The 22,870-nt window shown below is 46.6% G+C and overlaps 10 protein-coding genes across 10 annotated transcripts; 5 read left to right on the forward strand and 5 right to left on the reverse strand.

Moving 5' to 3' along the window:
- The first annotated feature begins 117 nt into the window (after window positions 1–117).
- Window positions 118–4,160, forward strand: V1513DRAFT_435237 (uncharacterized protein). The gene is made up of 3 exons (XM_066896583.1): window positions 118–263; window positions 315–2,739; window positions 3,718–4,160. The coding sequence occupies exons 1-3, from the start codon at window positions 248–250 to the stop codon at window positions 4,040–4,042; spliced, it is 2,766 nt and encodes a 921-aa protein (XP_066756554.1). The 5' UTR covers window positions 118–247; the 3' UTR covers window positions 4,043–4,160.
- Window positions 4,161–4,960: 800 nt separating this feature from the next.
- On the reverse strand, window positions 4,961–6,202 carry V1513DRAFT_372459 (tRNA methyltransferase complex GCD14 subunit-domain-containing protein; the record flags this gene model as incomplete). Its single annotated transcript, XM_066894776.1, has 2 exons — window positions 4,961–5,181; window positions 5,269–6,202. 2 exons carry the CDS (start codon window positions 6,200–6,202, stop codon window positions 4,961–4,963), a joined length of 1,155 nt encoding a protein of 384 aa, XP_066756555.1.
- Window positions 6,203–6,358: 156 nt separating this feature from the next.
- Window positions 6,359–9,041, forward strand: V1513DRAFT_435241 (uncharacterized protein). Its single transcript, XM_066896584.1, has 2 exons — window positions 6,359–8,222; window positions 8,273–9,041. The coding sequence occupies exons 1-2, from the start codon at window positions 6,450–6,452 to the stop codon at window positions 8,627–8,629; spliced, it is 2,130 nt and encodes a 709-aa protein (XP_066756556.1). The 5' UTR covers window positions 6,359–6,449; the 3' UTR covers window positions 8,630–9,041.
- Window positions 9,042–9,299: 258 nt separating this feature from the next.
- On the forward strand, window positions 9,300–10,115 carry V1513DRAFT_371757 (uncharacterized protein; the record flags this gene model as incomplete). The annotated part of the gene is made up of 2 exons (XM_066894753.1): window positions 9,300–9,946; window positions 9,998–10,115. 2 exons carry the CDS (start codon window positions 9,300–9,302, stop codon window positions 10,113–10,115), a joined length of 765 nt encoding a protein of 254 aa, XP_066756557.1.
- A 1,507-nt stretch (window positions 10,116–11,622) lies between these two features.
- V1513DRAFT_372392 (major facilitator superfamily domain-containing protein) lies at window positions 11,623–13,441 on the reverse strand (the record flags this gene model as incomplete). Its single annotated transcript, XM_066894773.1, has 2 exons — window positions 11,623–12,330; window positions 12,386–13,441. The coding sequence occupies 2 exons, from the start codon at window positions 13,439–13,441 to the stop codon at window positions 11,623–11,625; spliced, it is 1,764 nt and encodes a 587-aa protein (XP_066756558.1).
- A 1,905-nt stretch (window positions 13,442–15,346) lies between these two features.
- V1513DRAFT_435255 (NAD binding domain of 6-phosphogluconate dehydrogenase-domain-containing protein) lies at window positions 15,347–16,950 on the forward strand. Its single transcript, XM_066896585.1, has 2 exons — window positions 15,347–16,441; window positions 16,529–16,950. Exons 1-2 carry the CDS (start codon window positions 15,735–15,737, stop codon window positions 16,695–16,697), a joined length of 876 nt encoding a protein of 291 aa, XP_066756559.1. The 5' UTR covers window positions 15,347–15,734; the 3' UTR covers window positions 16,698–16,950.
- Window positions 16,414–17,947, reverse strand: V1513DRAFT_476678 (coiled-coil domain-containing protein 55-domain containing protein). Its single transcript, XM_066900216.1, has 2 exons — window positions 17,131–17,947; window positions 16,414–17,073 (listed from the first exon to the last, which is right to left on the reverse strand). The coding sequence occupies exons 1-2, from the start codon at window positions 17,735–17,737 to the stop codon at window positions 16,895–16,897; spliced, it is 786 nt and encodes a 261-aa protein (XP_066756560.1). The 5' UTR covers window positions 17,738–17,947; the 3' UTR covers window positions 16,414–16,894.
- Window positions 17,915–19,589, forward strand: V1513DRAFT_392841 (mRNA capping enzyme, catalytic domain-containing protein). The gene is made up of 2 exons (XM_066895301.1): window positions 17,915–18,335; window positions 18,402–19,589. Exons 1-2 carry the CDS (start codon window positions 18,166–18,168, stop codon window positions 19,462–19,464), a joined length of 1,233 nt encoding a protein of 410 aa, XP_066756561.1. The 5' UTR covers window positions 17,915–18,165; the 3' UTR covers window positions 19,465–19,589.
- An 11-nt stretch (window positions 19,590–19,600) lies between these two features.
- On the reverse strand, window positions 19,601–21,013 carry V1513DRAFT_428767 (WD40-repeat-containing domain protein; the record flags this gene model as incomplete). Its single annotated transcript, XM_066896303.1, has 5 exons — window positions 19,601–20,159; window positions 20,216–20,246; window positions 20,299–20,604; window positions 20,654–20,738; window positions 20,792–21,013. The coding sequence occupies 5 exons, from the start codon at window positions 21,011–21,013 to the stop codon at window positions 19,601–19,603; spliced, it is 1,203 nt and encodes a 400-aa protein (XP_066756562.1).
- A 611-nt stretch (window positions 21,014–21,624) lies between these two features.
- V1513DRAFT_372497 (Tim10/DDP family zinc finger-domain-containing protein) lies at window positions 21,625–22,107 on the reverse strand (the record flags this gene model as incomplete). The annotated part of the gene is made up of 3 exons (XM_066894778.1): window positions 21,625–21,720; window positions 21,778–21,846; window positions 21,955–22,107. The coding sequence occupies 3 exons, from the start codon at window positions 22,105–22,107 to the stop codon at window positions 21,625–21,627; spliced, it is 318 nt and encodes a 105-aa protein (XP_066756563.1).
- Window positions 22,108–22,870: the final 763 nt, after the last annotated feature.

Consider the following 22,870-nt stretch of genomic DNA (forward strand, 5'->3'; position numbering starts at 1 on the left):
GTTAGGGAGCAATCGCAGAACCAGACGCGGCGAGAATAAAGTTTAGCAGTCTCTTCTCGTATGGCGCCGCACCAACCCAATCGAGCCGTCCATAGCTTGTGGGTTAACTCCACGATTACTTACGACAATCATAGTCACCGTGGCAACTCTGGCAACTCTGGCAACTCGGCGCTTAGTCCTGACGAACCACTTAGAGTACCTACGTCTTAGAGTTCACTTTGTTTGCAATTGATATACTTGGCTCAGGATGCATGACGCGGCGAGTACGTTCTGTTCTCAATCTGTGACGGTTTGTAATTAACTTTGCTCATCAGCTCATTCATTCCTCTCTCAAATCCCTCTTATCATATCCCCATTCCTAAAGCTTCCTCAGCCTGTTGCGCTACCACTGAACTATGCGACATTGCCTCGAGGCCTTCCTCCATCTTCCACAGCGCGGTTTAATGAAGTTAAGGCGGTCTTGGCGTCCGTTGACGAGCAGCAGCGACGGGCTACCGAACAGCAGGACAAGGCTAAAGATAAGGTGTCACAATGGGAGAGCGACGTTTTGCTCCAGGAGACGATGCAGCAACGACGAATTGCCCCCGGATATTTGGATTCCGATGTGCATATGTTACATCCGACGCAGCTAGGGTCACAAGATGCTGTTACGACAATGGGTTCGTATGCAACGCCTCAGGACATATCTCTTCGTGTTCCATCTGATCAGCAAATATCTGCTGCGCCTGCTACTACGTCATTGCCGCCGTATTCTTCGCCTGGTCATGATGCCTCTTCTCATGCCACTTTTGGATACGGGCAACAACCACCAGCATCTATGCATCCGTACACCTCGTCTATGGCATCGTCTGCAGCTTCATCTACTCCTAGTCTAAATGGGTATAGCGCGACATCAACTCCACAGCATGCATCAGTACTGAATTCTCTTCCTTCACTGCCCTCGCAAACGACGCCGTATCATAACGACTATTCCACGTATCAAGGACAGCACACGCCGACATATGAAGCACCATCATATCAACGTCAGCCGTCTATCAGCTCTCAGCGATCATCTCCTATTGCGCAACCATCCCCTTCTGTTCCGCGACAAGCACCCGTCGCACTCCCTGACAGAGCTACCTCACCATCTCCTGCCGGTCCTCCTCTTCCTCCACATCCACCGGCGGAATTCGTGAATCGGCCGTTAAGGATATCAAGCATGAGAAAGCCTCTTGTATCCGAATTTCCGTGGTCATCTACTGCGTCGTTTGCAGCCCGCACGTTCTCTGGCACTGCTAGTGGGATCTCCTCCTCTGCGGATTCCAAGTACTCAATACGTCCGTCTTCGTCAACACGCACCGATACATCATCACTGTACGAAGGCGCTTCATTCAGACGGTCATCGCTTCCCCGACTCGATTCGTATCGCTCGAGGGATACTGGGTATAATTCTCTAGACGCCAAGCTCAGTGAATACTTGGGTTCGTCGAATGCCAATACGAACGGTTACAGGTCGACGTCTTATAACACTCTGCAACGAATTGACTACTCGCTTCCTCGGGAACAGGCATCCGACGACACGTTGGGCGACCTGAATCTTTTAAGCTCAACTGTACATGAGAGTGTTGGTCTTATCGATCTGGAAGACGAGGATTTAGCCCCAGCCCAGACTCCTGCTCCAGCGGCTCCGTCTCTCGCTGCGCCCATTACTAACTCCTTTTCAGTGCCTGGTACCATGACGCCATCGTCGTCTGCTCTTGCATCGAATTTCCCTGATTACCTCTCCGATGATCACGTCACCTCACCTCCAATTGAATCAGTACTAGCAGCGCGGAGTCAAGACGACATGTACGCGTCAGCCAGCCGCTTCAAAAGCTCCGCAAACTATCTCGATAAAGACCTGAACAATTCTGATATTTCACATGCGGACGATCTATACGGCCATCCTACAATAAAGTCAGTCACCGCAGACAGCGATAGTGACGATGACTTCTCGGCCCTCACGGAGAGAAAAGCCACTACTTCCCATCTTGCTCTGGCAACGGATATTGAGACACCAGTTGATGAGTCCGAGCTTGATTTTAATGCCGTGTCTGTCATGGAAGAGGAAGCTGGTGCGGAAAGGGCAGAGGGCATGGAAAATGCCGAAGAGGAACCAGATCAAGATGCTAAGATTGAAGAAATGTTGAGACAGTTGCAGGAGGAAATTGATATGGAAGAGAAGGCGGCGGCTCGTGCAAAGAGAGAAGCGAGACGTAGAGCCTTGGAGGAGGCTGAAGCTGCAGTTCCAGCGGAGAACGTACAGGCCACTCATGCTGTTGAAGCGCCTATGGAAAGGGCCTCCGATGAGATACCAGCTGAGGGTACTGGACAGGAGAGTCCTCCATCAGAAGTCGTTTGTTGGACCGAGAAAACTTTGCAGCGTGATGAACAAACTAGCAGGCCGACAGATGAGGATGTCGCTGAGGACGTTACAGCGTATGAATCCAGTGCAACGACGCCAGCTTCGGAAGCCGATGTGGAATGTGTGCTTGAGCGATCAGTTAATAGTCTAGATGCGGAGAATTCGTTGTCGTCGCCATATAATAAACCTGACCTTGACCCCCTCAGTCCATCATCAACTGATTCCACGTCCGCATTGGGTCCGGAAATGTCAACTTTCAAGATTCAACCGGATGAATCGGAACCTGCGCCTGAAAATATCAATGGGGACGTCGAGTTTTCTGCGTTGCAGAAGCCGGCAACAACGGAATTATTAGTTGGTCGTGAAGAAGTTGCAGCGGAGAACGTGCAGGCCACTCATGCTGTTGAGGCGCCTACGGAAAGGGCCACCGATGAGATACCAGCTGAGGGTACTGGTCAGGAGAGTCCTCCATCAGAAGTCGTTGGTTGGACCGAGAAAACTTTGCAGCGTGATGAACCAACTAGCAGGCCGACAGATGAGGATGTCGCTGAGGACGTTACAGCGTATGAATCCAGTGCAACGACGCCAGCTTCGGAAGCCGATGTGGAATGTGTGCTTGAGCGATCAGTTAATAGTCTAGATGCGGAGAATTCGTTGTCGTCGCCATATAATAAGCCTGACCTTGACCCCCTCAGTCCATCATCAACTGATTCCACGACCGCATTGGGTCCAGAAATGTCAACTTTCAAGACTCAACCGGATGAATCGGAACCTGCGCCTGAAACTATCAATGGGGACGGTGAGTTTTCTACGTTGCAGAAGCCGGCAGCAACGGAATTATTAGTTGGTCGTGAAGAAGTTGCAGCGGAGAACTTGCAGGCCACTCATGCTGTTGAGGCGCCTACGGAAAGGGCCACCGATGAGATACCAGCTGAGGGTACTGGACAGGATAGTGCTCCATTAGAAGTCGTTGGTTGGACCGAGAAAACTTTGCAGCGTGATGAACCAACTAGCAGGCCGACAGATGAGGATGTCGCTGAGGACGTTACAGTGTATGAATCCAGTGCAACGACGCTAGCTTCGGAAGCCGATGTGGAATGTGTGCTTGAGCGATCAGTTAATAGTCTAGATGCGGAGAATTCGTTGTCGTCGCCATATAATAAGCCTGACCTTGACCCCCTCAGTCCATCATCAACTGATTCCACGTCCGCATTGGGTCCGGAAATGTCAACTTTCAAGATTCAACCGGATGAATCGGAACCTGCGCCTGAAAATATCAATGGGGACGGCGAGTTTTCTACGTTGCAGAAGCCGGCAGCAACGGAATTATTAGTTGTTCGTGAAGATGCGGTCGAGGAAAAAGAAAAAGAGGAGCCGTTGGATCTGCAGGAGACGAACAAAGTTGAAGCCAATCTCGTCCTCGATCCTACTGCCTTCACTTCAACCACTAGCACGAACACCACTTCTGCAGAGGACGATGGTTCGTTGGCCATTCCCGCGTCTACTACGGTGACCAATGATGCTGCATTTGATGAAGTTGTTGTATCGGAGTGCAGGGATAAGTTGTCCGATGTCGTGTTAGAGAAACATACAGGTCAAAGAAACGAAGAGTATCGGGATACAGAAGAGAGAGGTGAAGAAAAGATTACCTTGAGTTAGGGGGTGGATACGATTACGGTACCAAAGCATGAGTAACGGAGGTAATGCGGATCTGTTTCTATTCAGAATAGGTCGATGTATTGTTATGTCAAGCTCTACGACAATTTTTCTTCCAACGTACTCATATCCTGTTCGAGATCCACTCTGTAGACACCACGCTTCCCTGCTAAACCTTCTCATTCTTACCAAAATACGCTCCATGCAGCTGTACCAATTCGAATGAGTGGTGAACTCGAGCATACTCATCTCGAGTTCTTGTCTCATCATACAGAAGAATGATTTAGGCCCAATACGGCTAGCACACCATGATCGTTATGCATTGACCGTCCACAGACAAGTCCGGTCGGATCCACCGGTCCGTGCAAGTTCAACATGTAGTTCCAAACTGGTCCTGCTGCTTCAAGTTATGGCCCGAGACCCAATCCTTAGATCCAATCCTTATCCCGAAGTTACCAATCTATTTTGCCTTCCCTTATCTACATTATTTTATCCACTTAAAGGCTGTTCACCTTGGAGACGTGTTGAGGTTGTGAGTACGATCTGAAATGAACACTGATCCATTTGCCAACTCGTGCGAATACTCCAGTTGTATTCACATGGACAAAGATTATGCATGACTTTGCATTGGATATAACTCGTACAGCCTACCTATGTAAGACCTCAAGTATAGTAAGTAGAGAGCTAGTTCCTTCAGGCTGGACACATACAACACAGTCGCCGTCTATATTCAGATTCTGTGCACATCTTCCACCGTTCATTTACTATCCACTGTCCCTAAATTCCACTGGGTTATGTGTATGAGTACCAGTAGAATGTTTTACAGAAAACAGGAACAGATGGATGGAGAGCAACGAATAATAGTGTCGAAATTTGGATGATCTAAATCGTGATATAATATCTTACAAGTAAAATCATCATCTACTCAGAACTTCCATCTTTGCCTTGCACAGGAGGTGGCAAATATGCAAATGTAAGATATGATGTATGCGACTTTAACTCTGCTTCGACTTTCGATACCTCCTTCCACTCATAACCATCCTCGCCTTCGTGTACACGCTTTCCTTTTCCCCATGGGTTATATTCGGAGGGTAAGAATGGCTTATCCGGAACGTGCTTCTCTGCTGGCGTGGCAGGGCCATCTTCCGCATCTGGTTCACTTGTTGCCTCTGCTTTGCGCTTGAGTCGGCTGTCAGGAGCCTGTGATTCGTTATCAATGCCCTCTTCACTTTCCTGCGCCTCTGATACTGCTTCGTCATTGCGTTCCTCTGCAAGTTTCCTTTCATTTCTCTTCTTGAGCCCCTCACTACGTCGACGTTTTATATCTCTTAGTCGCTCAATCGCATCTTGCGGTTTGCGGATCATTTCTTTCCTTGCTTCCCATCGCTTGCAACTAACTTCAACCATATCTATATCTAACCAACCTTCTTTTTGCAAAGTCTCAATTGTACGCTGAACTTGCTCCATGCATGGTGAGAAACAACATATCCGGACTATCTTCTCCTTCGATATGACAGACTTGAGATGTGGAATAGCGAGCCATGGCGACGGCAAGTCCAAAAACACCGCAGAAGCATCAAGGATCTCGTCGCATACCGGGATAAATCCATTCACGCAAACGTCGCCATGCGAGCACTTGACAACACCATCAAGGCCGTGATCTTCAATTTCTTTCATGGCCATCTCAAACCGAGGTTCGTGAAATTCAAACGTCCATATTCTGCCATTTTTGGCGACAGTCCTAGCAAGAGCGTGCGTAAAGCTCGCACTTCCAGTGCCAGCTTCAATAACTTTACTTCCGGGTCGAATTCTCAATCTTTGCACAATGTAACTCGCGTCAGGTGTGTAAACGATCTGAGTTCGATGTGGAAGCGACATACTCCATAGTTCGGGGGTTGGATGAAGTAAGTAAATAAAACCGGCTTGGGTTGACGACGAAGACGCAAGCTGTGTTCCATATTTTGACGATATCATAGAACTATGTTGGAACGATCCAAATCGAGTGTGTAGAGCTGAACCTGGCAACGGTCTAAGCGGCTTCGTGTTGTCGCGAGTGAGCCATGCTAACACGAGTCCACTCTCTGGGATACTAGAATTGAACTCCACAAATGGAGAAGTCCAATCGGCGGACGCGTCTGTATTATTAGGCTTGTTGATATCCATTGAATTGAATATACGTTCGAAACCCGATTTGTAAATCAGTTCCGTTTAAAATATAGTCAGCGGCTGAATTTTTGACTTCTGGGAATATCCCTAACCCTATTCAAGGAGTGGTTAAGCCACTGGATGCCACAGGCGGCTCAGAAGGTGTCAGCTGAAGATCTCTGGCCTTTAGAAATCATGCAAGACAAGCGTGTGCTGGAAGTCCTTTCATCATACAACCATCACAGGCCCAATTAGTCCGCTATTCATGCCGCCGCAGTTGTTCGATCCGGCTACGGCGACCGCAGTGCTCAAGGCGGCAAAGTTCCCGCGGTCCGGCGAGCCAAACGATGCGGACCTTGTATCCTACGCGGAGACGGCTGTGGCTTCATGGATCCGCCGAGGTCAGCACGACAGACTGCATGCCAGAGCACTAGCGGATTTCCTATACAAGGCAGCAGCGAAGACATATCATTGCCAGGCTATTCTTCGATGTCTTCTGAAAGTACTCACCGCACTTGGAAATTACACAGACGCGGAGCGCGCTCTAGTAACGTACCTTGATCTGGCCGAGAAGGGTCGGGTGCGAGCGCAGAAGGGATCTGCATTTGTTGACGTTGATAGTGCACACACAACTGTTGAGACTGCCGCTGAGGGTCTGCAGATGTTAGTCCGATACGTTCGAGATGCTGGAAAAGCCAAAGAAAATGCTGAAATACTCCGAGGTTGGATTGTTGTATCTTCGGCTGTCGAGAACAGTCAAACGGGCCTGGCTGCGGACAAAGTGATTAGTAGCCAGGAAGCTTTAGGACAAAATAAAAGGAAAATTTTGTCGACAGCATGGACAGCAGTCGGTTCCGCATATATTCTCGTGGCACGATCAGCACTTAACAACTCAGCGCGGGATGCAGATGCGGAGTCAGCACGACTAGCTTTCGATAACGCTTTGACATTTGACGAAAATAATACCGAGGCATTGTATGAGTGCTCGCTGCTACTTGCGGAGTTTTATCATGATCTCGATGCTGCGGAATATTTAGCTCGGAAAGCTCGGCAAGTCGATGCTGGTCATCTTGGAGTTGCCCATGTTTTGGCGTTAATTCTGTCAGCAAGAGAGAAGCACTTAGAAGCACGAGAAGTATGCAGGACCGCTGTGCAAGATACTACAGGCGAGCAGCGAAGGCGCATGACGTTAACAGAAAAGAGAGTGGTACTGCAATTACGGATGACAGAGATTGCATTAATCGAAATGACTGAAGGCGCGCAGGACGCTCTTGAAAAAGTCTCGGACGGTTTGTTTGCTGTTTATAATGAATTATTCACTTGGGACGAAGACACGGTTGAATCGCAGATACACGAAGCATCTACTTCCGCAATTTCGTTTCCTCAGCCATCTGAAAAGGAGGCAAAACGCCGCGACATTGTTCCTGCAGTTCCAGTTCCAGCTATCGCAGTTACTGCCCACGATGGCCAAGAAAGAGCAGAAGCAATTGTGGATGACAACGATGATGATGAGTTTCACAGAGACGCCACGGCTAGTCCGTTTTCGACCTCGTCGTCTACATCTATTTCGTCGGGCCGCAAGCCTGTGTCAGATACTGAGAAACAAATACTCGATAGTATTCCGCAAGACGTCATATCAAACACATCAAATATTCCTGCAGCCATCCTTGCTGATATGAGAATAACTTCACCAAAATCTCGAAAACTGCTGTCGAAAAAGAGCCTAATTTTACCGCAATCTCTTAGGAGGAGATTGTCCGATGCATCTCTGCGGTCACGGATATCGTCCAAGTCATCGAGACAGCCCATTACTGCGGCGAGTATTATCGAGAAAAATAAGGGCGGTGCCAATCGTGTTCTTCGCAACAGTCTAAGTGTTGATGACACTGAGCTGAAAAATATTAGCATGCAGTGTCTCCGGGAAGTCTGGTTACTAGTGGCTGGCTTATTTCGACGGAGAGAGAAATGGACCGAATGTGCTTCTGCAATTGCAGAAGCCACAAAGCTAGGCGGCGCTAAAGAGGACACATTTACGGAGGTATGTTGAAATCAATTTTCCGGCATAAATTTTATTAATACTCTGAATAGCGCGGATTCTTAATGCATGCACAAGGCCGAACTGCGGATGCGATGGAAGCATTTGAAGCAGCGCTCACAGTGTCTATCGATCATATTCCAGCAATCATTGGTATCTCCACTGTCTTATTAAATCTGCCAGAAAAAGAGCAGCCCATGGCCCGAGACCGAGCATTTGTACTGCTGGAAACTACTACAAAGCTAGAAGGATGGGACTCTTCAGAGGCATGGATATTGCTTGGTGATATATACGAGAGTATCGGTAGTGAAGAGCATGTTAGGGAGTCATGGTGGCGGTGCGTGCAACTCGAAGAAACACGACCAATACGGCGGTGGAAAGTCGCGTGGATGTGGGATACCGCTCAGTGATATACAAATGGGTGACGCGAGTGCTGATATGGGTTATCATTATGATGTAGCGTGAATTAAAGGTGTTGTTGGTTTGGTCGTGGTTTTGTAGACAAGATTTACGCGGTGTCATTGCATTTTTGTCACTATGGCAATATTACTTGTACCTTTATCATTGTCTTGATCAGTTATATAGTCGACATCTTGGATTCCTTTAACTGTAATCGTCGCATATTTTTCCAACATTGGCGAGACAGCTATGTACACTTGACAGCGCGTTCGAAGACCGTTGTAGGTGAGATCTCTCAATGTATCATACAGAATCCAGAGTTCCCGACTGCCAGTGGCGCATTTATAATATTTTGCATTTGAATGCTGCTAGTATGTGCTGTTAAATTACTTTATACTGCTGTATGTTATTTGATTGCCAGGCCAATCCGTTATCAGATCCGCGCGGCGGATAAGGTTCGAATTCTATCAGGGGCAGTGGTCAATCGGCTGAGCGAAGTGACACGTGAGCAGCCCTTGCTAAACTTCAATGTGCCTGCCACATTATGAGCGTACTTTAGCTAGTCCGCGATCATGGGCTCGATTGCTGTATACTTAGTCTCCAGTCCTCTCGTAAGTATATTGTCCTAGAGGTCGCGTCACCAAGTTCTCCAACAGCGGGGTGCCGCCGAGCAATCAAGCAATGAGCACCGCTGAATCAGCAGCGCGGATAGAGGCGCCTATTGAAGCTGCCGTTGTGATGTCGGTTGTCGATGTGCCAGCCGGAACAGCGGCTGCGACGAGCATTAAGATCGCATCTGAGAGCGTCAATGAGAAGCGAGCAATGAAGCCGAAACGATCGCTCAGGGAAGCACTTCCAATTTTAAAGATGGCGCCATATTTGATGTTCGAGGCTGTCATGCATACTGTCTCTCTTAGAAATTCCATGCACGGCTGGGACCTTCGTACTCACATGATGATTTCAATTGTGCGGAGGTTTATGTACCATGAAGGAAAGACAGTCGAAGAGGTTCAAGAGGGCTCAAAAAAAGGTCTACCCTTTCAGTCGGACGAAGTAGAAGCACTACCATTTGTCATTCCTGTTCCTGAGCAAGAAGATGATGTTTTATTCCTTGAGCGCAAGATCAAAACTGCAATTGACAGGCTCACAAAGGAAGCTGGGCTGACTGAACCCACTATACCCGATCCTGCCGTTGTAGAAGTGCCAGCAGAGTGGGTTATCAAGAAGCGTTCTGACAAGTTTAAGGAATTTGTCCCAGGCGATGATGACGTAGTGGTTATTTATGTGCATGGTGGTGCTCATTATCTTGGTTCAGCAGCTGCCCACAGGTATGTTACTGAATTAGTGTTTACGATATCGTTGGCTGTTGACAGCTATAGATTTCTCACCGGACAATTTGCGGAGAGCACGCAGGCCGCCGTCCTCTCACTTGACTATCGCTTGTCTCCTCAAAATCCTGTATGTATTGCTTTATGGGTTAGTTTTCAAAGCTTCTAAACTGTTACAGCTACCTGCCGCTTTAACCGACTTCCTTGTGAGCTACCTCTACGTCGTCGAGACCCTCAAAGTAACGCCGTCGCGTATCGTCTTTGCAGGAGATTCCTCAGGCGGTTGTCTCGTTCTTTCAGCTCTCGATGTTATTCTATATGGTGATGACGCATCCGCCCGTCTCCCAATTCCGGTTGGCGCAGTCGTTATTTCTCCGTGGGTCGACATGACTCGATGCATGCCGTCCGAAAGTTCCAAGATAATTGAACAGTTCGATTACATTCCGCCTGCCAACTTCTACCCTAAACTGAAACCCAGCGAAGCGTGGCCAGCTAAAAATGGTCGATATTGGGTTTGTCTGATGTTTGCTCTGGTATGGTAACAGCTAATTGACTCACTTGGTATAGCACTACGCCGAGAATAACGCCATCTTACATCCTTTGGCGTCGCCGATTACTACACCAAGCTGGAAGGGATCATGCCCGTTATGCATTATTTTGTCGGAAGAACGACTGCGTGATTCTGGACGTATATTGCGCTTGTGCTTGTTGTAGATACTTTGAGCTAACAATGTTCTAGTTTTGTTATCGAGGTTCTACAGAGAATCCGGTAACCCAGCCTATGTCTACTACCACGAAAGGCTCCCACATGTGTTCCACATCCTCGGAAAAACTCATCCATCAGTATCCAAGAGCTTTTCAGAAATAAATTCATTCATCAAGGATTGTATATCACGAAATACTCCAGCAGCTGACTGCGAGGCACCGAAGGCGTTAGAGGGCAAGTCGATTATTGTTGACATTCTTGGCAATGAACGGCCATTACCTGAGAAGAAGATCCCGAACTATACTTATTCTGAACTGCGGAAGAGAATGGAGAGAAGGATGACTGAGCTGGCGTACTTAATTGAATATTTGGTCGCGGACAGAATGAGTAAGAAGTAGTAGGAAAGTGACCGGAAATTCCTTGTGTGAAGAAGATTAAATAAAATTGATGGCCATTTCGCACTCATCTTTTTTTTGCAGGTTTTGATTATGGAGTATAAATGTATACGGAATGTCATATTGCCTTCTTTTTTTGGCAATCATAACTATCGCTCGGGCCGATCATCAATTTTGTTTTGCGGCTCGTAATATTTTGCCGAGACATCTACCGCATTGTATCAGCTACTAATTCTTTTAGTGTTACAGTGAATTGAAATTAAAATCTGTTTGACATTCTAGTCATTATTGTCTAATGCGCCTCTTCTTACAATAGAAGCAATGCAAAATATCAACATGAGACGCGTTTTCATTGGATTTCAATGCCTTAAGTAGTAAAATGGGATCTCAGTAAATAATCCATGTACCAAAACTTCCTCCACAAGGCCCAAGTATATTTTGTTAAAAAACCAAAAAAAAAATTTAAAACTCCTGCCGGTCAGCTTTTTTCAACCACCACGTTAATATATGCCACATGCCACAGGAAAACACAGAAATGCGCCCCATGTTCTAAAAGATGCTTCGATATCGATGCGTCATACGAACTCCTCTTCTGTGCTGGTAGGCACAGTCGTCCCGGCCTCTTCTTCATCGTCTTCCTTTCTATGCAAAGTTGATGCAGTGCAAAACATGGATGCAAAGAGTGCAATAGAGCACGACAGCGCCGAAGCTTGGAAGCAGCGGCGGAGGGACGTTGTGTATCCCATAACGACAAGTTCGCGAGTTTCAAAGGGAAGCGTTTTGATGGCCGTAACTGAGTGTATGACTAGCTCGGCAATCTCACCTCCATTGGGTGTATTAGCGAGTACGCGTGGAAGGATCGTCGAGAGAGAGTTCTGGTTGATGGCATTCGAGACGGAGACACCCAAGACAAGACCAATCGAACGGATAAGATAGCAAGTTCCGGTGGCAACTGCATGGTCAACACGGGAGAAGTGCGCGAGCATACTAAACAGGGTTGCAGGCATCAAGATAGCGTTTCCGAACTGGGTAGGCATCATAAAGATGACGTACTTCCAAGTTGGCGTGTTCGGACCAAAGGTAGAAACGAGAATGCATCCAGTCAACATAATAAGCGTTCCAATCTTCATAAGTTTGGACAGATGACCCCATCGGGACATGATGACACCAGTAGCAATAGACCCAACGATACCAACAAGCGATGGGACGATGAGTCGTGCACCTGCAACTGCCGCAGTGTCAAGATTAACCGACTGGAAATAGAGAGGAAGCATAAAAAGTTGCTAAATCCCGTTAGCTAAGATATGCGATTCGACCGTATTCAAAATATCAACATACAGAGTTGTTGGCAAGACCAGTAAAGAAAGTAGTGCACAAGCTGCTGACTGGCAATCTACCTTTGAGAATCCTTAATGGCATAACTGGCATTTTAGCAATTTTACCTTCAATAAAGACAAATGCCGAAAGCAGAACGAGAGCCGCCACGCCGAAGCCAATGACTTTACTATCCGTCCAGGCGTATTCGTTGCCACCCATGCTCAGACATGCAAGCAAACTGGCTAGACCAAGGACTAGACTGACACTGCCACCAAAGTCAATATTCTGGATGGCCTTTTGTGTGCTCATGCCTGTAAAAGGAGGATTGATAATATACAAATATCCGAGGATGATCGAGACAAGGAAAATTGGAAGCTGGAAAATAAAGACGAAACGCCATCCGAAAGCGTCTGCAATGGCACCAGCAGTCGAGGCACCGGTAATGCTACCGAAACCCCAGCAGAAGTTGATAGCAGACTGATATATACCTCTGAGTCTGAAAGGAACCATATCGGATAAGATAATTGTGCCGAGGGTCACCAAGCCACCACCGCCAATACCAGTAATAGCTCGGGCAATATTAAGGGTGAAAAGCGAGGTAGCCATGGAGCAGCCGAGAGTGCCGAAGAAGAAAACATTGATAGCAAACATGAAACATACTCTGCGGCCCACAATATCTGAGAACCGGCCATACAATGGTTGGAAGGCAGTAGACGTGATAAGGTATGAAGTACTTATCCAGCTCACGTTATTGGCGGCATGAAACTCAGAGCCGATGAGAGCATAAGTGGACGCAGTGCAACTGGAGTCCCAACCCATAAGGAAAACGTTCGTGCAGGTAACCAGCTGAATTAGCCGAAGTCGCAGAGTAGGTCTCCAATTCGGTGAAAGGGGACTAATATAGTCCGCGGGTAACTTAGACGTGTCATAGTCACTGACATCAGCATTATCTACTAAAAGACGAGAGTCCTCCGTGACACTTTTGCGGGGGAAAAACTCATCCTCGTCGCTCTCAACATCAGTTTCAAGTTCAATGGCTAACGAGTCATTGTCAGTGTCAGATGCTGGCTCATTCATTTCGGCTGGATTTAATCGCAACGACCGAGTAAACGGTCGTGAGTCATAAGCGATAGGAATGATAGGCTCCGGCTCCTGCTCCTGCTCCTGTTCATTATCTGTTGATAGAGGGTCTCGCATTTCCGAGCTGGTGTCGTGATAGTTGTCCTGTTCGACCATGTTGATTACGATTTTGATATAGAATCCCTACTAGTCGTGGTTAAATTAGCGCACCGCAGACTAAGAACGAGTAATTTAATTACCAGTCATGCACGCAAATAGATCCCGCAAGCGGCTGAAACTAGAATTTCTCGGGAACTGTAAGGGGAAAAGATTTCCACCAAGTCTTGGCCAAAATCGTTGTCGAAATGGATTTTAATGTACGTTATAAAAGACCGGCGGAAAATAATTGAGTGAGGAGTAAGGTAGTCGACAACAGGTTCTCGCAAAAAAGGATTTGGGAGCTATGGACTGGATGCAATCGACAACTCACTCCTGAGTTTCTTTGTTGCTTGGGGGTTACCCTGTGTTCCACGTTTATCTGCGGCGCGCCGCCTTATCTCAGAGCCACCGTAACTTTTATCGGATATACCCGGCGTCTTCTAGCTTTATTCATACAAAATATGGGTATATATCTTTAATAGGTACGAGTCCTAGAACCGTTGCACAAATGTAAGATTGAGTTGGTCGCGAACCGGTTCCAATTAGTTTGATATAGTTACTAGTTCTCTAAGTAACTTAGTTGAAGTTGCTCACACAGTGACTCATACGGAAACCGTTCAGCTATATTTGGTCGTCAAAAGAAACGATAGATTGCTCGCAGTTAATTGACTTGTACGTTCACTGACTAGAATTTCCTAGCCTCTCTAGATCGAGTACTGGGTGGTCCGCGGTTTCAACAATTGCACCATTCTAATCCGCGACTTAATTTTGCAGTAAGTCTAGCTGGCTACCTAAATAGAGACTAATGAACGTCGCATCGGCAATTCCGCGTTTCGCTGGAATCCGATGCGTACTAGCTGAGTACATTGGTGTTTGGAATTTAGCTGCGATTGTTTGTTCTTCAACTGAAGTAAGTGTTCATACAATCCATTGTAGTAGTACTGAAAAGATGACAAGGTATCTCAGGAAGATGTATATCCTTGTCCCTTGGACGTGAAATATAAATATTCCAGAGAAACACATATTTTATTGTGTCGGCAAAGGTTATGCGAGATGGTTGTGATTACTTTCGCACCACCCGCATAATGACAATATATATAGCTTAAATATTGCGCCCTGTTTCGTTCCCACAAAATCATGGTTACGTGAAATGACGGCGGTTGCCAGAAGTTTTTAGTTATCGTTGATTCGTTCCAAGAGTCCGTTATCCTTGCGATCCCGCCTGGGAGGCTCGAACTGATTATTTCATGACCGCTTCAAATATTCCTACTGTGTAATTTAAGCAGTGGTTGGGCATACTTCCCTCAATCGAGTGCTGTTCCACAACAAGGACTTTGTATATTTAACATACCTCGGCGATTTCAAAACCTTAGACAGCGCACTACGGTCAAATCAAAAACACATGGCTTTGTGATGTCAGTCGGATAAATAGGCAGCTGAACAAGAGGTCATCGTAAATTACTGAACTAGCTGCAGGCTTACTGGACGCGCTGTGTGTGCCTCGGGGATACTGTTGTATGGCCAGCTTAGCTAGCTGAAGACCTACCGATAAATATAAGCGATAAACTCTTTTCCAGATATCCCGAATGCGATCGCGTTCTTAGAAATAGATTTGTTCGTTACAGACAGCCAACCAGGTAGTAGAGAAAAATCTACACAAGAATGAGCATCCACGGGATGCTCCAAAGAGCCGTCACGCCTTTACTACATTAGTAGTAATAGTAATAGTGTGGCGCGCGATGAGGCTCGTCTCCTTCTCGGTACTCAGTTTCCAACAAAATATGCTTGCTTATTTTCAAGGAAACGCTACTGGGTTTTTGAAGTGTATTCCACTCGTCTTGCACTCCCAAGCACGCTCCTCGACCTTGTCGATCAAATCTTTTGATACATCCTCTACCACGAAACAAGACCAAGAATATAACGTTACAATCAACAATTCAGGCAAAATGGTTCAAGTCGCGTTCTTGGGGTTGGGGAACATGGGTCAGGTAAATTGCCCTACGTCATGATGTTATTGTCGCAGCGTTTGAATTAATGAGACGGAAGAACGGCGCGAGATATCATTGATTTTTTGAATTTCTCGAGAATCACCGTGGAATGAGGGGGCCAATTGAGGAATTTCACAATGTACTGAGCTAATGTGCTGCAGGGTATGATCCACAACCTGACCACGAAAGGAAACCTGGACTCGCCCCTTATCATCTGGAATCGCTCGACCCAGAAATCTGAGGCGTTTGCGGCGGGAAAAAATATTACTGTTGCTACATCAATCGAAGATGCTGTCAGCAAGTCAGATATTATTTTCTCTTGCGTCAGCAATGACGAGGCAATTACTAGTGTCTACGATATCGCTCTTAAGATCCCCGGTGGAGTAAAAGGCAAAGTCTTCTCCGAGTGTAGCACAATTCACCCCGACACTACCCGTCAGCTCGAGAAAGTTACCAAGGCGACTGGTGCTGACTTCGTTGCCTCACCAGTCTTCGGCGCTCCTGCTGCCGCCGCTGCTGGTGCTCTCGTCTTCGTTACTTCTGGATCAAAGGCTGCCATTGAGAAGGTTCAGCCTTATATGGTCGGTGTTATGGGACGTCAAGTTATCGACCTCTCGGACGATCCTGACGTTGGCAAGGCGTTGACCCTCAAGATCACTGGAAACACTATCATTCTTGGTATGGTTGAGGCTTTGTCTGAAGGTCACGTCCTTGCTGAGAAGTCGGGCCTTGGAACTGAAAATTTTGAGAAGTTCATTACTGCTTTGTTTGGCCAGTCACCTTATTTGCCTTACAGCAAGCGATTGACGACTGGCGATTATGTTCGAGAGCAGCCGCTCTTCGCCGTCGATCTCGCCGCTAAAGATGCCAGGTGCGGATTCCTTAATCTTTCTGATTTCTGTCAAATATACAAGATTGTCGCAGGTTTACATTCAAGTATGAATACTAACAATCATAGACACGCTCTGAGCCTCGCCAAGTCCTCTGGAACTACCCTGCCCGTTACCGAGATTGCGGCGAAGCATCTTGCGTCCGTCAAGGAGGAGTTAGGCGTCAACGGCGACATAACGTCGATTTATGGTGTCCTTCGAGAGGCCGCTGGCTTACCATTTATTGAAAAGAAGTAAGCGTGAACTTGAATAAATCACTGTCGCAATGCAATAGAGCAACCGGCTTCTTGTAGTGAACAACTACGACTTGACCTCATCATCAAGAATTAAACAAGGTAATTTGACTGTCAGAGAAATCTGGGATGCCACGTAGCAGCTTCCGGTAACATTTTGGCGTCCCACAAATCCCCCATCGGTAGATTATGGAAACATACTTAGGTCTTTTTGTCGTCTTCCTTCCTGCCTGCATTAACCGGTGCACTTTTGCTAGCTGCTTGAACAGCAGCCGCCGCGGCAGCAGCTCTGACTTGGACTTCGTGTGCACCTTCACTTTGTGACAACACCTTATGGTAGATTGTTGACAAACCCCTTCGCTTGTTCTTTTTCTCCTTTTCTGTAGCACTGGTTAGTTCGGTGTTATAAGACGGGAGCTAAGGTAAACTTCGCGTACCTTCTCTCTCCTCCTCTTCTTTCTTCATCCGTTCGATCTCTGCTTTCTGCTTCTTATATGCAGCAGACTCAAACACTTGCGTGCCAGCAAACTCGTCACCCTCTTCTTCACGCTCCCTCTTATTTAATCGATCTTTCGCCATCATACGGTCCTGCGTACGCACTTTCAAAGACTCCTGCAAATTGTCATAATATTTCGACTGGCGGTTTCTATTTTTCTCGCCATCACCGGTTAGTTCCGCTCGAACAGACTTCTCGGCTGCTTTCATGGTATCGTAGATCTCATCGTACGCATATATGGATGCGTCCTCAGCCCCATATGTTTCCGCGACCTGAGCATTTCGCATAGATTGGGCGACAATGTCGGTGTTGACGCGGTTCCGGGTATATTCAGTCGTCTTATTCCGAGACGGCAGTTTCAGACGTCGGTTTGGCTCAAGTGGTTTAACATCGCCAGAGTCAACATCTTCATCGTCATCGTCTTCTAGAGGATCGTAGCCAAAAATGGAGCGTTTCTGTTCTTGGCTCGCGGTGCTCGATATGCCGGTTGATTGTCCTTGAGGTGTTTTCTTCTGTATCTTCAGCCCACCAAATTTCGGAGTCGACATTGAAAATAGTATTTTAATAATAAAGTGTGTAAGCCGTGCGGAAGTGAACCATTCACCGGATATCGTTACTGTCAGAGTCTCAGGTTCCTTATAAGGGATGGCGCGGAGTTATGATTTTAAGGTTCAGCTCATCGTCCTCTACTCACTACCACCGTTTGCACCCTTGGTGATGAGCCTCCTGATTTTCGACAACCAGAGCTGCATTCTGCCTCCGCTACTGCGCCCTACTCATTGGCGATTCCCCACATTATAAAGTCCTTTTTAATCACTTTTAATTCGGAATTAATTCTTGTTTTTTACAACGGAAAACACACGCACTTTGACGAGTCCGTTACAGTAACTTCCGATTTGTCCTCCACCACACCACGACGCACAACTACTTATTCTGATCTCGTCGACTGAGGTTAAACGGTAGAAGCCGTGCTTACATGCCAGGTTCTGTTCCAACCATCCCGGGCGACAAAGCGCCACCGCAATACGCGGAAGGTCTGCGGCTTGAGGTCGCCCGTCTATTGAAGCGACATAGCACCTCGTTTCCTGGTGCACAGCCCGTGTCGTTCTTGAAAAAGCACATCATAGAGAATTTAGAGAGGGAAGAGTATGTTGGATTGCTTCTCTTTATTTGGATTCCGGGGTGGTTTGGGAATGACTGACATAGCGATAGTTACTTTGTGTGCGAGAAATCAGATGGGATTCGATGTTTGATGTACTTTACAGCAGTAAATGGCGCGGAGGCAACATACCTTATTGACCGGAAAAACGATTTTTATTATATTCAAGGACTACATTTCCCTCTACAGGACGACATTCAAAAGTTCCATACCGATTGCTTGGTTGACGGCGAATTGATCATCGACGACATGGGCAATGGACAAGAGCTCATGAAATTCCTAGTTTTCGATTCATTGGTTATTGACGGGAAATTACTGACGGAGCGAACACTAGACAAACGGCTAGGGTATTTCAGAGAGCTTGTATACAAACCATATGAGGCGCTGTGCAAACAATTCCCGGAGGAAGTCCAATATTTTCCGTTCTTAATCGAATTCAAGAACATGCAAGTCTCATACGCCTTACCGCAGCTCTGGAATGAAATAATTCCGAACCTTAAGCATGGCACGGATGGTCTTATTTTCACGTCGCGGCTCATGCCATACGTCTTCGGCACGGACGAGAAAATACTAAAATGGAAGCCGTCAGATGAGAATTCGATCGATTTCAGACTGACTCTCCACTTTCCGATTTTCACGGACGAGGACGATGAGAATGATTCGTATATCGACTATGACGCGCAGCCGACTACGATTTTGTCAGTTTGGTGTGGGGATAAGACATATAAGCCATATGGAGAGTTATACTTAACGCCGGAAGAGTGGGACGAATTAAAAGCTCTAAATGAACCACTCGATGAACGGATAGTTGAGTGTGTGCTGGATCGGGAACGGAATGCGTGGAGGTATCTGCGGTTTAGGGACGATAAGCCCACGCCGAACCATATATCAATCGTGGAGAAGATTGTCATGTCGGTAAAAGATGGGGTAACGAAACAGGAATTATTGGATGCCCATTTGAGGATCCGCGAATTTTGGAAGCGAAGAAATCGACAGGAGGAAGATGCCAGACGGGCAAGGGAACGGGACCGAGAGCGGCGACTTACGGATGATAGCCTCGGGGTAACACCGTCTCAGCGAGTAGGAGACAAGCGAAAAATTGGTGTTGACAATTAGGGGACTCGTTTACATAGACTGGGTTTGTGCATTAGCTATACTTGTACTATAGTTTGATCAACATACTTTGATTTTTACCCGGTGAAATATTAAGTGGCTACTAATGAATTTAGCGAGTATATACATGACAAATGCCCTAATACCGTTTAATGCTCCCATTTTTCCCGGCAAAGTAAATACCATCCGACCGCCTCCGATTTTTAACACCGACGATTGTGCTGTCGCCAAATCCGGCAGCGTAATACAATACTTTATGATCCTCAAATATGACCGGTGTGCCAATCTGAGTCGCAAATGCAACTGAATTGACAGCGGACGCGCCCATGCCGACGATTGGTGATGGCAGGCTTATAGTTTCTAACGGGACTGTCAGGGATCGAAGATCCCATATCTCGGAGTTCTTTCCCCGAGCGACAAAGATTCGGTCATCGACGACATCGATATGCGAAATCTCACTATCCACGCTTTTCGTCGGTATCGACGCCAACACGTTCTTGGTCGACAGACCATATATAGCGATATCGCCATTGTCGTATCCAATTGTCAATAACTTGTCGTCCGTTTCGAACTCTAGGGGTGAGGATGGCGCTGCTGATATGCCATCATGCCGCTTCGAAACCGCCATCGTTGTGGGTTCTATTGGAATGTCTAGCGGATTTGTGAAGGAGTGGATTAAACTGCCGCTACCACATTCCCTAAATACGTAATGTAAGAACAGCAGGTTTAAAAGAATTAAATCATCAATTATTACCATAGCTTCACTGTGCCATCTTTGGAAGCCGCTATAATCACAGTCAGTCCATCGCTTGCGGACAGAGCGCTCGGATAACTTACATAAAAAATTACGACCGCGGCCAATCATGGCTAAGTCAGTCACGGCTCGCTTATGACCGAGGAAAGTCCGAGGATTTGACCCATCTGCTGCGCTCCACAGTTTGATCTGCATGTCTCCACCGGCACTGAGAACGACCTGGCCAGATGGGAAAAAAAGAACTTTGGTGACATATGTCAAATGCCCGTCTAGCGACCTGGTGAACGCACCGTCGTCTGTAATTGAACTCAGTGATAGCTCTCCATTTGGACCACCAACGACGTAGAGCTCGCCCTGTGGCGAGATGTCGAACGTTTCTATGCCTTTCGCTGCCCGGTCTTAGGTTATCTGTTCAGCAGTATATAGTACAACACTTACGATTATGCACGGATATCTGGGATTTTGGAGACTTGATAAGGACATTTGAGACATTTAGCTCCGGGCACGATACAGTTAGCGCGGGCTATGTATGGATTAGCACCAGATCAACTCTGTTGGCAAAGGGGGCGACCGTACCTTGTGAGTCTCCACTTGGACATCAAAGCCGTCCTTGCCGCGCAAGACGACTTCTGATCCGGAACGGTATACGTCAACAGTCCCGTGCACTGACTTGTCGTTGACGAAGCAGGAGATGTAGAAGCTATCTTTTTGGGTATTGCCTGACTGGACGTCGGCTAGGACATCGAGGAAGTTTGGCTGTATAGAGAAGAGAGGAACAGTAGTTGATAATGGGGACATTGCGGGGTTGTTTTTGGAAGAGCGGAAGACGCAAGAAATATGCCGGTATACAAGAAAAAGAAATAATACGAGCGAAACGTGGCGTACAACCACCGGAAAGTGACTGATGAGCACCAACTGGCTCACTCGGTCAGGGGAAGCAATCGTCATCAAGCATGCTCGCTACAAGAAACTGCGGCTACCAGATCGGCACATAGGCACATAGGCACATACGAATACGACTCTCCTTACGATTCAACCACATACTATACCGCACATATCACGATAACTATTGCCTGTTAACACTGTTATATATAGAGAAAGTTATATACTGTGCTCAGTGCTGTCACGAGTGAGAAGTGTCACCAAAAAAACAAGCTGTAAAGTTATACCAACAGCAGATGTTGTCCAACACTCGTCCCAGTATTACTCGTATTTGCAGAATATGTTCGGATAGTTTATGTACATTGTTATATCCTGCCAAATCGGTTTGTCTTAGCTCTTCTACAATCATCCATCATGACTCCACATGTATGTAACATCTCCTATTTACATTAACTCCGTTTGCAACTCCCAGCGCCTACATCAAACGTGCACTTTTGCTAATCCGGGAGCACCAAACGTGTAGATATTTAATTCCTCGATTCTGATTGTACGCGAGCAAGATATCTCCGTGAGATAGTGTTCCAGGCTTGGATGTACTTCTCCGAACACTGATCTAAGCATGCCTTTTGCTGTCGCGTTAGTATAGTGGATTGCATAGAAATTATATATATGAGACATACAGCATCGGCCGCCGACAGTGACGATCCGGGATTCAGAATGCATTTTTCGTAGCAATTATTTGATATTTTCTAATGACGCGAGTAAGTATCTCGAACATTGTAGTAATTCCATTGCGAACATGAAAGCCGACTATTCCTTTCCGAACGTTTTCATCACTATACAAAAGAACGACATACGCTAATGAGTTCAGTTGCGTTTGTAAGCGCAATCTCCTGTAAGATCTGAGCTTGTAGGTTTTCCTTTATCGAATTCACATTTGAAGAATCGCCGGAAACAGGTGCGACGCCGGAATCTTTCTTATCACTGCCACCAAACAGAGAAAATGCCATTGTTGAGTATGTGTGGTATGTGTGCAAAATGATTTATTGGATATCAATCTGGCTGGAGAAGTGCGAAGGCCGCGGACAGTCGCGAACTTGCATGGGAGAACCGTGGGAGCGTTTACGGCAGTAAGTGCATAATGGCCAGCGCATAACAATTGCTTGCAAAGAACTTATATATGTAGTTGATGTACATGTTGGATCTGGATAAATTATTTTGACATTCAAAATCGTACGACAAGTCGACAACTGAATACTTTTATTGATTTGATATTATCGGCTCGACAGTAGTTGCTGCCAATTGAGTATGGAATGGCATGCTAATATGTGTTGATGGCATCACCGAGCGAGCAAGAATATGCTCATAAGCTAAATGCCACCTAAAAGAATGTCCCAATCTATGCAAATGTAAAAAGGCACTGACGCGATACACAATATACAATCAATGCGTAAGTTGGCACCGTATTATTGAATCGTCCCAGAGCATACATCCACTACAGAACATCGGGTAAGGGTTTTAACTACCGGACTTTCCCGGTACAAGGAACGTTCTGTTGGGAGAAAATATTACGTTATTCGTAGATGTGATCAAACTGTGTTCTTCAACGTGCAAGCGAGTGGCACTATTGCTTGCTATTATGATAGGACCTGTTGAATGTGGCAACTTGAAAGTTAGTTAATTGGAAGGTGAAAACGCTGACTAGTGTGGGACCTCGAGTCACAAAATCACAACGCTCTCGCTTCGCCGGAGTCACATTCTAGTTTCGATTTT

The sequence above is a fragment of the Lipomyces chichibuensis genome (assembly GCF_038497645.1).
Source record: "Lipomyces chichibuensis strain CBS 12929 unplaced genomic scaffold V1513scaffold_1, whole genome shotgun sequence".
Lineage (NCBI taxonomy): Eukaryota > Fungi > Ascomycota > Lipomycetes > Lipomycetales > Lipomycetaceae > Lipomyces > Lipomyces chichibuensis.